Here is a 13,061-nt window from a genome sequence, read left to right on the forward strand (position 1 = left end):
ATGAGGCTTAACACTTAACTGGGAAGATTTGTATAATTCTTAGCACAGTGCTGTCATTTTAGAGGACAATCTGTGAGGAAATGTGATGTCTTAATCAGTTTAGTGGAAAGGATGATAGATAGGGATTTTAGCATTTTGTTTACTCTGGAAACTTGATTCCTGTAAACGTTTTGTCCTTTTATGTTCTCTGCTAATGTAAATGAATCTCCAGATTAAGTGATTTCTTTTTTCCTCTCAAATTCTTACTAAATTAGTATCTACAGAGTTGAAATGTATGACGTTCCAGACATAGACTACAACTGTAAGTCATGTCGAGTTGCTTCTTGAGGGGATCTTAATTTTTTAGGCCAATTGCTTATTATTTTGAAACGGAAGACAAATACTGCTGGAAACTGGTTTGTATTTTGGAAGATTATAGTCCTGCTAAAATTTTCTGGTGGGCACAATAAAGGTGGTAACACTGAAAGAATGATTAATCTGTTATCCTTTTGAAATTGCTCAGAGTCCTTTTGTTGTTAAAAGTACATTTTGTACCTTAAAATCCTGTTGTTTGAATAAGTGTTAACTTTTATTCTTCTGCTCACTAAAAATACTGTTTATCTGATTATTTTGATTTATTGAAACTAATATAGTTCACTGTCTTCATAAGTAGTAAGTGATTTATCTAGCTGGAAGTGCACTAACAGCATGCAAACAGACTTTAACAGGACAAATCCATGAATATATGTGTAAACCACTGGCCATTAAAAACAGCAGCCATATATACTCTGTACTCAGACCAGCAGTGCTAGTGGCTGTATCCTGTTCCTCTCTCTGTCTGTTCAATCCCATTAGTGGAACTTATGTACAGAAATATGTTCTGGGTTTGTTTAGTCTGGAGGAAATGGGGGAGACCTTTATAGATCTCTACAACTACCTGAAAGAAGCTTGTAGAGAGGGGTGCATTGGCCTCTTCTCATGGGTCACTAGTTATAGGATGAGATGTAATGGCCTTAAGGTGTTGCCAGGGAGGTTCAAGTTGAATATTAGGAAACATTTCTTCTCAGGAAGAGTGGTGAGGCATCGGAACAGGCTGCCCAGGGAGGTAGTGGAGTCAATAAATGTGTAGATGTGGCCCTGTGGGACATGGTTTAGTGGGCAAGGTGGGGATGGGTTGATGGTTGGACTAGATGATCTTAGAGGTCTTTTCCAAAGTTTGGTTCTGTTATTCTGTGTGAATCTCTCTGGTACGTTGGCTTATACACTAGCTAGCCACCACTGGATCCCACTTCCCAGTCTCCCCAGTAACTGGCATCTGGATGTGTGCCCCAGTGCCCAAAGGCCCAGTCCACCTGCTAGTGCAGATCTTGTTTGTGCCCAACAGCACACATACTGATCTCCACTAACCCCTAGGCTCCATAGTGTGTATAGCAGTTGGCCTGGATCTCTTGGTCCCTCTGGTAGCCAATTCCTCCAGATGCCTGCCCCTCAGGACAGACATACTTGCATTTGCTTACAGAGGTCAATATTGAGCTGCCCAGCTTGATATTCTCTTGTGGTCGCACACTGATGCTGTGCGCCCTTATTCCACTTGCTGTACTCAGACCTCAAGGTACACACCTACACAAAGAGAAGAGTGTTATTCAACCAGGAGGAGTTAGAAATGGAGTGGGAAGGCAGGACGGATTGCTCTGATAAGGCTCAGTATGGCCAGATGTGCATACAGACCAATGTACTGTTTACATGAGATCAGTGACCTTATCCTCTTTTCTCTGTTTTCCCATGCTTGTTCCTCCCCACACTACCTCAGTCCTCTTTCTCTCTGCCCTTGATTATTCCCATAAAAATGCCACAGAAAGTTTTGTGCAATCCCAAGATGCTCTTCCGCAGCATCTCACATTGTGCTTCATGCCCCAGGCAGTGACTTCCCACTTTGTCAGTGAAGTGACCTCAGAACCCTTCCCTCAGCCCTTTGGGTGGATGTCACCCCCCACTCATGGGGTTCTTGGGGTCTCCCCCACTGTTGTTTTGTCCCCAGGATCCTTTATGTGTGTGGAGATTAATCTTATGTCATTAAAACCTAACAGAAAACATGGCGAATTACAGAATTTTTTACCCACTTAATACCTTGGTATTAGAATAGAATGAGCACTTACTATACAAGAATAGCTAGGCATCCATAGAAGATGAATTCTATCCAAAATCATCCCAAAAAAAAGGTGCCTTCTGGCATTTGCATGTCAGTTACAAGGGAGAGCAGCAAGATGGCAGCCAAGATGTACTTCAATCATGCATTTACCCTTCATGGTTTGAGGTGCTCTCCTCTCTGTGTATGCAGTTTTGTACCAGTTGAGCCATCAGGGATTAAAAGTTAAGCAAATCCTTCAGAATGCCACTTCAAAAATTCAGGGACTCTGAGAACCTGGCAAAGATAGCTAGAACTCAGGTGTTTTTCACTAAGCTTGTTCATTCACTGCCTCTTGATCTTGAAATGACACTTCATTTATATAACTTTTCAGAAACTTGATTTATAAAAGCCCAGTACGTTCAGCTCTGCTGGAATGAACTCTGATCATGCTCAATATTTGCACTGCAGAAGTGTTTTGCACAGTGGTTTAAACAAAGAACCAAAATAAATTGCCATCTGGAGAGAGCATATTACTCCTATTCCCCGTATCCTCATCTTAGTATCAAGTGCATTTAGGTGCTTCTGACTCTACAGTGAAAATAAGAAGGGCCGCTTCCCAATGTCATCATCTCAGCTATAATCTAAAATGTGACATAGTAATTTGTGTTTTATAAATGACATGCATGAAGGTCAGGTTATTCATGTCTCCATTTGCCAGAGGTTCCTCATGGCATGTCTTCAAATCCTTTTTTGCTTTTTCGTTTCTTACGTTAATATGTCAAAAGTGAGAAATGATTACTTGGTGTTATGCTTCAGGAATGAAGTCACAAAAGGAAAAGTGTATCTAATGATGGATCACTTGATCATAATCTTCCATCTTAATGAAATTATGTTCCTTTTAGTATCTGCACAGTTGATCTGCAGCTGCTTTAAAAAATTATTAGAATGACTTAGTGCTTCTAGAAATTAATAAGCAGAGAGAATTTCTTTCTTCACCGAATGAATTTTGGACTTGCTGAGTATGATATTTGTAGCAACAAGAATAAGGAAAGGTTTGTTTTTCATCTCCATTGAGAAATTTTTATTGTCTGTTAGTGAGCCATCTTCCAATAAACCCTTTTCCATTTCATAATACCCTCAAATTAAGACAACATTAACATTTAGATTTCACAGCCAAGAAAAAAAAAATGAGGCTTTTATAAATGACTCTGCAGCAGTATATCATCATGTGTTATGCTGTTTATTATGCAGTTGAATAAGATCTCTTTTTTTTTTTTTTAACTTATTTTGATTTATTTTTAAGTTAAGGACTTTCAAGAGAAAATTCACAGGATTTAGAATAAGAGGAGAAAGGCCCAATTAAGAGGTTATTTTTCTTCCTGTTCTGACTGAATAATTTAATAGGAAACTGATCTTTTTTCACAATGATAAAAAATGATACAATAGATGGTCTAGGGTTATTAAATAGCGTACAGACACAAAACTGCATCCAATGTGTAGAAACTTGATTATTAATCTTTCAGCTGTTACGCATAAAGTGAGCTCTGTGTTGATTGAGTGGTTTTTGTTTTGTCTTGTTTTTCTAGATGAGGACAGACTCTCCAGGAGGAAAAGCATTGTGGACACAGTATCTATTCAGGTGGATATTCTACCTGGCAACAACACAGAGGATAAGGTATGATAATGACAAGATTAAGGCAGCATATTTCATGCTGGAGGAAGGAACAACCTCCAAATTACATTTTCACAGAAAGTCTAGAGTTTGATAATTTTAGCAAGATTAAATGTTTTATTTTCTTTTCACTGCAAGTAGAAAAGTGTGTGGTCAAACATGCTGATGCTGTTCTATGAAAATATCTCAGAATCATAGAATCTTTTGAGTTGGAAGACACCTTTAAAGGTCATCTTGTCCAACTCCTCTGCAGTAAGCAGGGACAGCTACAGCTACTACAGGTGCACTTGCCTAATAACTAATATACAGGTGCACATGCCTAATTAATATTTTATGAGTAAATATTCCGAATAAAGTATTTTCTTTGCATTTTGTGAAATTAAATGAAATTCTTGCACATGTATCCCTGCGTCTCTGAGAGTCTTGCTCATCAGCATGGGTCTGATAGAAGTGAGACTAATGGGAGACCTGATGTTTTTGAGCAGAGTAGGTGAAGACTAGACAGGCTACTTATACTACAGTGTTACAGTATTCTATCTCCCTTCCAGAAGATTTTAAATCACAGGGAGCTTTAATGAATGACAGAGGAAGGGAAAAAGTAGAAAGGAAAGGTTCATTTATTTCTTAAAATAAATTCATTTCCAGTTAATTTTTTTCAAAGTTCTGCTGATTTTTTTTGTTAACCAGATTTCCACAGGCTGCTAAGGTTTGCTGTTGTCTTTGGAGTGTTTGTATCTGCAGATAAATCCTACCATTGTTGTCCTGAAGAGAAAAACAGAGACTTGAAATAGAATGTATAGACAGAGTCAAGCTGAATATTTGTTAAAAATGCAATATTATATTACTGCAAAGGTAAAAGCCTTGTTTTAGGATTACCTGACAAATTATTTCTGTTTTGCATTTTTATTACTGTTCCTAACTGTTTTGTGCTAATGATGCTTCAGATGATACTGTTTTCATTTCTTGGTATACTGCTTTAACGAAGAATTAGCAAAATTAGATATAAGCTTATGAGAAACAAGCAAAGCATTTTGAAATATAAGCAAGATTATTGCAGTTAGAACTGAGTGAAGTAACTTTTTGATATTGCAGAGGTCATTCAGATTATATTAAAATGTTTATAAGAAAGAAGTGCTGCCTTCTTACACATAATTTGGAATGGTAGAAGTAACATAGTCTAAGCTGAGAAACCATATTATATTCAGCTGCACACTGTTCTACTGTCCAAGCATTCTCTCTCAATACATACTGTCACAGTGTTTTCACTGTAAGAAAGACTCTCTCATGCAGAATCACCGTGTAAAGTGAAACACAAAGATCTGTGGGCTGGAACTCTCTGGAGAAACATTTGTGAATCTTTGGTAATATTTTAGCCCCAGGCAATTCCTAATGAAGTAGAAAACAAATGGATATTCATGTAGGTAAATGAACAGATCAACTACTAACTCTTAATTTAGCATTATGTTGTTCAACTAATCTCAGTAAGCAGTTTTTGTTATTCTCAGGATCTGCCTAAGAATCACAAGGTTGGAAAGGACCTACAAGATCATCTAGTCCAGCTGTCCTCCCATCACCATTGCTACCACAAGCCACTAAACCATATCTCGTAGCTCCTCATCCAGATGCCTCTTGAACACTGCCAGGGATGGCGACTCCACTACCTCCCTGGGCAGGCCATTCCAGTGCCTGACCACTCTCTCTCGAGAAAAAGTTTTTCCTTATGTCTAATCTAAACCTCCTCTGGTACAATTGTGGCCATTTCAGTGGGTCCTGTTTTCCAGGCCTTTTTGTTTTTTTGTTTGTTTAGTCTGGAACAGCCTCCTCTTTTCCAGACTAAACAATCCCAGCTCCCTCACTGAGTTACCAGTGTAGAAATGCCACAGGCTATTCCTGGGCCAAAGAAGAGTTCTGCCAAAAGTCAAGTCGTTTTCCAAAGCTTTTGCTATTCACTAAAATTTTCCTCAGTCATCCTTGGGAAAGATTCTTGGGTCAGAAAACTTTGGCCAGAGTGATTATTTTGATTTATTGTTTTTGTATAAAAACAGGCTAGTAATGAGAACAAAGCTGGTCAGCTTCTGTTTTTCCAATATTTTTTAGCAAATCGGGCAAGAATCAGTTCTGAATGTATAAAAACGGTAGTTTTCTATGAAATAACAACCATTCTGGTGGTTAATGATAAAGAATTAGAGGTCTATTTGCTATAGAAACTCCAGATAAAACCATTAGGAACTTTTATGGTAAGAAAAACTGTGGCAATTTTGTCCTTCAGTATTTATCCTGTTCCATAGCTTTTAGAAGTTTGTGGTGTGTGAGATTTAAGGGTTTTTTTTAATCTTTGTCTTTAGATTGATAATACTGAAGAAATCACCTTTGAAGCTTTGAAGAAAGCAATTGGTAAGATTTATTACAATTGTATTTAACAGCGTAATTCTAGGTCACTGTGGAATTACTACAGAAAATTTGTTGCCAGAGTAACATAATTAAAATACTATGTTTGTTTTTATTAGCTAGTCAACTGATTAAAAATTTCAGCCATTTATTTCTAAGTTTCTGAAATAAAATCTTGATAATTTTAGTTAATTCATTTTCTGAAAGTCATGTGACTGAGCGAAACGATATGGAAATGATTTTCTATGGAATTTGCCCTTTCAGGCCTAGATAGAAATAATGAGATTTTCCAGTTGTGAGATTTTCAATGTCTTCAGTGCATTCAGGAGATAGATTGTAAGATACGATTGCAGATGTCAGAAACACACAGCTAGTAGAATTCATGGAGTTAAGAAATAAGAGAACTGTTTGAGTAGTTACTAATACAGGCCAGCCTACCAAACTTCTGTCAAAAATGTGGATTGAACTTTGACATTTTAAACAATAGATACAGTAACATTTTAAATAATAATTCAGTCTGACAGTTTTCCAAAACTAGCTAATTGCTGAAGTACATAAATTCATTAGATGCTGAAAAGTTCCAGCTGCTTGTAGGTTCACTTGGCCTGTATTCCAAATTCTCTTTAAAAATAAATCCTTTCCAGCTGTCTCCATGATAGTGGGAGGGTGGATATTTCCCTCTTCTCTTGAAGGAAGAGACTTGGGTGCAGTGAGTCAGAAGTGGAATCTTGAGACCAGATGATGAAACAACAGGAAGCCTTGACTGGTGGTTAAAGCACATAGTAAGAAGGGGTAAAACTGGCATCCTCAAACGAGCTCCCTGAAGTTCTATCAGCATTTTGCTTTAGAAGCAGTGACAGCGTGCTTGGATGTGGTTGCATGTTTGCTTTTCTAGTGCAAGTTTGAAAGTTAAAAATACAGTATAAAAGAAGACCAAACACGTTAGGGGTTCAAATCACTCGTGCTTGATGGGCAAAATTACACTTGCTTTATTTTTTTTCATTTTTTTGAAGATAACAATGGACTTGAAGAACAGGAAAAAGAAAAAAGGCGTCTTGTGATTGAGAAGTTCCAAAAAGCACCATTTGAAGAAATTGCAGCACAATGTGAAACCAAAGTGAGTTTCTGAAATGTGTTATATACTATTGAAGATGCTAGTACAAGCATTAATAGAGATGTGCTGACTAAGGATGCTCCATGTTTCTATGTATGTCACTGCTGCTATTGTTACTGAAGTATAGTATTCAGTTATTTGTCTTCAGCTGATGTCTCTGTAATATCGATTATCTGTACTGGGAAATTCCAGTTATTTAAAATGTGTTTTTTGTTGCTTCCACACCATTTTAAAAGGAATGGAAATCTTATTCACTCTTCACCTTAATGTTATCTTCACTATCTTTGAAATCTGGATTGATTATCCATCCCTATTTCCTTCTGGGATAAGCAGAACAGTATTTACCTCATGATATTTTTTTTTATAATTAAATGTGTAACTTCTGCTTTCAACAACAAAGTTTTCCTTGTGCTTTTTGGTAGGCTCACTCAATTTCACATGCCTCTTCAAGGCTCAGAATCCCTACAGCAGTGGGAAATTAAATAGGAAATGCTTCCTAGATATGCTGGGTACAGACATGCAATACACTGGGTGTAGTCTGACCTGTTCATTTTCACTCTGCTCAAGATTCAGTAATTAATCATTAAACCTTAATTTTTTTCTCCAGGCAAACTTGCTTCATGATAGACTTGCTCAGATACTGGAACTCACTATTCGGTAAGACTGTATGCAGGAAGAATATTGTTAATAAAAAATGAGTTATAAAGCAATTGTGACTGCTTTCAGGTGGTAATGTCATAGTGATCTAAAATTGCATAATAGGCAGAAAATAACTGACTTTGCTGAAAGCAGTTGTATACAACAGTTACTTTGATATTCTTGTTATTGAGTCCTTTATATAGTGAAGAATATCGAGAAACTCTTCTAACTCTTCCAATTTTAATTGTTCAATTGAATTTTTTCAAGAGTTTTATCAAAAAGGAGCATAACTGGCCCCAGTTGGGGAGATGCTAAGAGCGTTTATGTTATTATGTTACATTTTAACAAGTTAAAAACATGTTTGTGTTTTTATTATTTATATGTATATCAGTAATACCAAAGAATGTGGTTGTCTTCCCAATGTTGTCTTCTCAGTCTGTTTGAGAAATTCAGAAATTGAACAATCAAAATAGTACAAAAATCATACAGAACAGTGTTATTGGGAGTTCTTGCACGTCTGTTGTGCAGTGTAAATGATATAAGTAATAAAATGCATTTTCATAATTCTATAACATCAGTGATTTGTTGATTTAGAAAAGAACCTTGATGAAAAACTGAGACATGATAATGGATCCGGATCAGGATAAAATACTGATGGCTGTGAAGGAAAAAAAAAAAATAGTTGACTGTTCTCGCAGCTATTAGATTATACAGTTAAAAAAAAAAATGCTATCTGTATTATTATTAGTGATAATGATAATTCTTCTTACACAGACCTCCACCTAGCCCCTCAGGAACGATGACGATTACTGCTGGACATGCTCATTACCAATCTGTTCCAGTCTATGAGATGAAGTTTCCAGATCTTTGTGTGTATTAAGTGTCTTCTGAAGTCTGCTGGACATTATTTAGAGTAGAGTACAATAGAAAGAACAAGATGAGTTCTCAAATTTTATTGTTTTTCTTTTTAGCTAACTTTAAAATAGTGATGAACACAAGCCAAAACCAGATTACTTTAGCCAAACTCTTGAATCTGTTCAGTTTCTGTAAGTCTGGTTTTCCTTTGAAGTTAGGTTTTCATTTATCACATTTCTTCATTTTCATGTATGAGTACACATAGATGTCATATATAAAACTTGTTTTTTTTCACATATGTTAATTCAGTTATTCTAGCAGTTAGTCTTTCTATAAATTCCTTTAATTTGTAAGTTGCTTTAATATGTTAATTCTTCTTAATTGAGGGACCTGATAAATGCTTTTTCCTTATTCTTTTCTTCTCCACCTGACTCGTGTATTGCAAGAAAATCGTAATATATGTAACAGTGGAGTGCTGGTCTAACTCCCTTTTGTTCCTGCTGTTACGGTTGATTAACTTGTTCTTTTTGTAATATATGGAGAAAGAAAAGCAGAACAACAAAACACAATATCTTACATGTGTTCAAGTATAGTAAATGGATGACTGGACACATGTTAAGTATTTCTGATGCATCATATAATATGCTTCTTAGATATATACAACTAGTATATATCCTGTGTTTCTTGCTATGAAACTTACTGCTTTGCATAAACACAGGAGAAATCTCCTCAAACACTGAATTGTGCAATATTTTTCACATCTTAAAGTGTATAGTTTACAGATTATACTTTTGAAAATGCAGTACTATTTTACTCTGCCTGCTTTAGTATAAATATATGAGAAGTATATTTAGTATAGCAGAAAATATACTGTGGGCATTTTAAGTCATAAATGCAGAGATTACAATTGTATTCTATAAGGTATTTCTCTGTCGTTTATTACAGCTTTTTAGTGATGTTTTAGAAATTGAAAGAAAACTGAGTGAAACCATTTAAAGACCAAGAGTTTATTAAATGTGTTTTAAAGCAAAAGCATTTTTTAGAGATGCATATGTTTGTTCATTTTTGTTTCATTTCGCAAATCTTTGTAGAAATAAGGAAAGTGTGCTAACTTTCATAGGTTTATGTATCTGAGTGTACTGTTGACATGAAAATAAAGCGAAACCAATCCAGTAGATCCCTCAGCTTTTGATGATAACTGTCAAGGCTGTTTTTGACTCACTAAATTCTGCAGGCAAAAGAAAACAGATGTAGTTGTTGCCATGAATTGTAAAGTTGAAGTCCCTTGGTCTGTCTGAATCTGAACCAGCACAAAAATGTCTGTATTAAATACAAGACATTTAAGGTAGCCTGCAGTATATATAAGCAGTGAACAAAGTGATTAACTTCAGTTAGCCCTGCTTTGAGTAGAGGCATGATGAGATGACATTCATAAGTCCCAATCAGAATTAATCTATGATTGCATAATTCTAAGAGCTGGATGGTTGCTCTCTGATGGGCAGGGCAGCTAATTTGCTGACTTTGGGACATTTACAAACCCACTGTAAAACAGACTGTTAGATATTTGAACTGTACTACAGCACGTATTCTACTAGGCTGCTTTTAAAACCTGATGGCATACAACGTCAGAGAAATTTCAGCTACTTAAACCTATGAGATAACATGCTGAGAATTTCAGAAAGCATTCACAAGACTCAAAAGGTAATTGAGACCTTCTTTTCAGTTTAACAGTGAAATCACAGCTGTTAGTGGATGACGAAACAGCCCCTTATCTACAGCATTCCGTTGTGATTTTTACTGCTGCAGCTTATCAGCCTGATCAGACCACAGTCTACACATAAATAGACTTCGTTACCACTCTAGCTTGTAGTTTTCACTCTTTGTTTTTTGTTGTTTGTTTTCTTGGGTTTTTTTAAATGTAAGACGGTGGTTTTTTGGCCAACATAAAGAGTGTAATTTTTTAAAGAGTAAATCTAACCTATGGATAAAATGTAAAACGCTTATCCACTCTGTCAGTTTTTTAAGAATAACACTGTGCACTTTTGTACAAAAAGAAAATAAGGAGTCTAGAGAAATAAAGAATGTACTTCTGTTTGCACTCTTGCAGTATCCAGACTGTGCTGTAAATACAGGATTGTTTCAGTGACTGAATTCTGTTGCATGAATGCTGCATGTGAAAAGTAAATTCAGCATTTCATTTTCTATTCTGTTTATGGTATCCTTCATTTATGCTGTAGGTTTCCATGTTTTTGAAGTTCAGACTAGCTTTTTATGGGAAATGCAAGTGTTGTGTAGGTGTTGTGCAGGGTTTGAAGAGCTTTTAACACTGTGTTCACATGATATTCAGTTTCTTACTATCTGGAAATCCAGCAAGTCTCTGAGTTGGTAGTTGGTTCACATTGGCCATTTTTGACAGCTGGAGTATGAGAGTCACTGTGAAATGTATTGTTTTGTAACTTCTGTAATACAAGGATATTGAATGAAACCAAATGAGTTAAGGATACTGTTTTACAGTTTAAAATAGCTTGTTTCACGTCTTTATGTTCTTAAGACAAGTTGCAGAACTTTAAAGCTCTGTATGCATTCTGGCTCTGTTATCTGCAATGCACTCAGTGCTGTCACAATGTTTATACACTCGTATCCAGCTGTTTAAACGTATTCCAGCTTTTGCTTTGTGTTTTCTTTCCCATTATGTCATTTTTAGGGTTTCTTGGTAGCAGGTCACTTTTAAAGTAAAAACAATCCCTGTATGTTTCAAAAGACAGAAATAGCCTGTTGTCCAAAATCAGAGTAGGGCTATTTTGTCTTTTGTTCTGATGGTCATATATTCTGTACTGTATGTTATGAACCAGTTCAATAAATGTAAGAACACACTGTGCAATCTATATTTAAGCAATAAAATCAGAATTTAAAATAAATCTTCTCTAAGTTGTCATGGGATTTTTTTTTAGTGCTTTCTATTAAAATGTCAGTGACTTTTTGACATTTAAGTTGAATCTGTTTTTATTTGCCTTTTTCTTGCAAACATAAGGCATTGCAGCATTATTAAACCACTACTTTTAGTTCCTGTTGAACAATTACTATGGTGAAGTCCACCAAAATTTGAGACAATAATAATAATAATAAAGCTTAAAAATGCTTAAAAAAGGAAATAAATAGATCAGTATCTAATGAAGTAGGAAATATTTCTAGACTAGCAATTAGAAGGAAGGGAAAAAGAAAGCTGTGATAGATTTCTACCTGGTTCGTTCTGTTAATACTTCTTTATTATTTATTTTAGTGCTCATATGTGAGAATGAGTACAGCTTAGTGGGCAGGTTGAATGGAACCCTGGGCAGCCTGATCTAGTGGCTGGCAACCATGCCCAATAGGGGGATTGAAACTCAATGATCTTTAAGGTCCCTTCCTGCCCATGCCATTATATAACTTAAATGATCCATCTTTATCTCTGAAATTAGAGTATGTGAATGAATTTACACTTTTCTGAGCAAATACATGCTTATGTTGATGCATTATCATGAGTGCAGTACTGTCTTCTAATAATTAGCAGAAAGGATTTGTTTGTTGTTGTTGTTTCTCTTAAGTATATATTTTAAATGCAAGCTTCAAAGCAGCAGCACTCCTTTCATTAATCAGAGAGATTAGTTGTGCTTTTATTAAGCAGTGATGCACTTCATTCCCTTGTTTAAAGACCATGTTTTCTTACTTCAACTAATTAGCTATCTGATCTTTCCATTATCATTTTTATTTCTAACTGCTGTAAAGTACAGAGTAGTTTCCTATCACTATAATAATAGGTTAATATCTGAATAGTTCCAGCTCTGGAATGAGTAACTGTATGAGCTTAATGCAAATTCCATCCTCAGCACTGGGCAATGGATGAGCATTGCTTTCATCCTTTCTACGCTTTGCACAGGAAAAGTACTGAGGGGGGAGTATCACAAACCACAGGCTTAATGTGCTGGTTACTTCTAATTGTGTTAATGTCCAAGAACATTCCTTTATGTTTTAATCTGCTTTTGCCATTGTGTCAGCTTGCATGGCATTGAAGTTAAAAAGTCCAGTTAAGTACTTCATGAAATGGAGGGACATAGGTGGCACTTTTATATCCAGCATTAGACTACAGTCATGGATCTGTAATGAATACTTTTATGTCAAAGTTAAGCTCTTTAAAGCAGGATTGTAAACAAGAAATTTAGACTTTTAGGAACAGCTAAATAAGTAGGACAGTTCATAGCAATTCTTCTTGTTCAAAGAAATGTTAGTGGACATCTTTTGTTCCAAGG

General features: G+C 35.8%; 1 protein-coding gene across 14 annotated transcripts in view; it reads left to right on the forward strand.

Moving 5' to 3' along the window:
• EFR3A (EFR3 homolog A) overlaps positions 1-11,693 on the forward strand; it is a 67,329-nt gene extending 55,636 nt beyond the window's left edge. For 10 of the 14 annotated variants that reach the window (XM_015283122.4, XM_004940044.5, XM_046932748.1 and 7 more), the window contains 5 exons: positions 3,694-3,782; positions 6,125-6,173; positions 7,181-7,284; positions 7,889-7,938; positions 8,695-11,693. In XM_015283122.4, coding sequence (XP_015138608.2) covers positions 3,694-3,782; positions 6,125-6,173; positions 7,181-7,284; positions 7,889-7,938; positions 8,695-8,800 — 398 coding nt within the window. In that variant the 3' untranslated portion in view covers positions 8,801-11,693. The remainder of the gene's footprint in view (positions 1-3,693; positions 3,783-6,124; positions 6,174-7,180; positions 7,285-7,888; positions 7,939-8,694) is intronic. The other 4 variants (XM_025148179.3, XM_046932741.1, XM_040695398.2 and 1 more) reach the window with 1 other exon arrangement.
• The last annotated feature ends 1,368 nt before the right edge of the window (positions 11,694-13,061 follow it).

Source organism: Gallus gallus, chromosome 2 (assembly GCF_016699485.2).
Source record: "Gallus gallus isolate bGalGal1 chromosome 2, bGalGal1.mat.broiler.GRCg7b, whole genome shotgun sequence".
NCBI classification, from domain to species: Eukaryota; Metazoa; Chordata; class Aves; order Galliformes; family Phasianidae; genus Gallus; species Gallus gallus.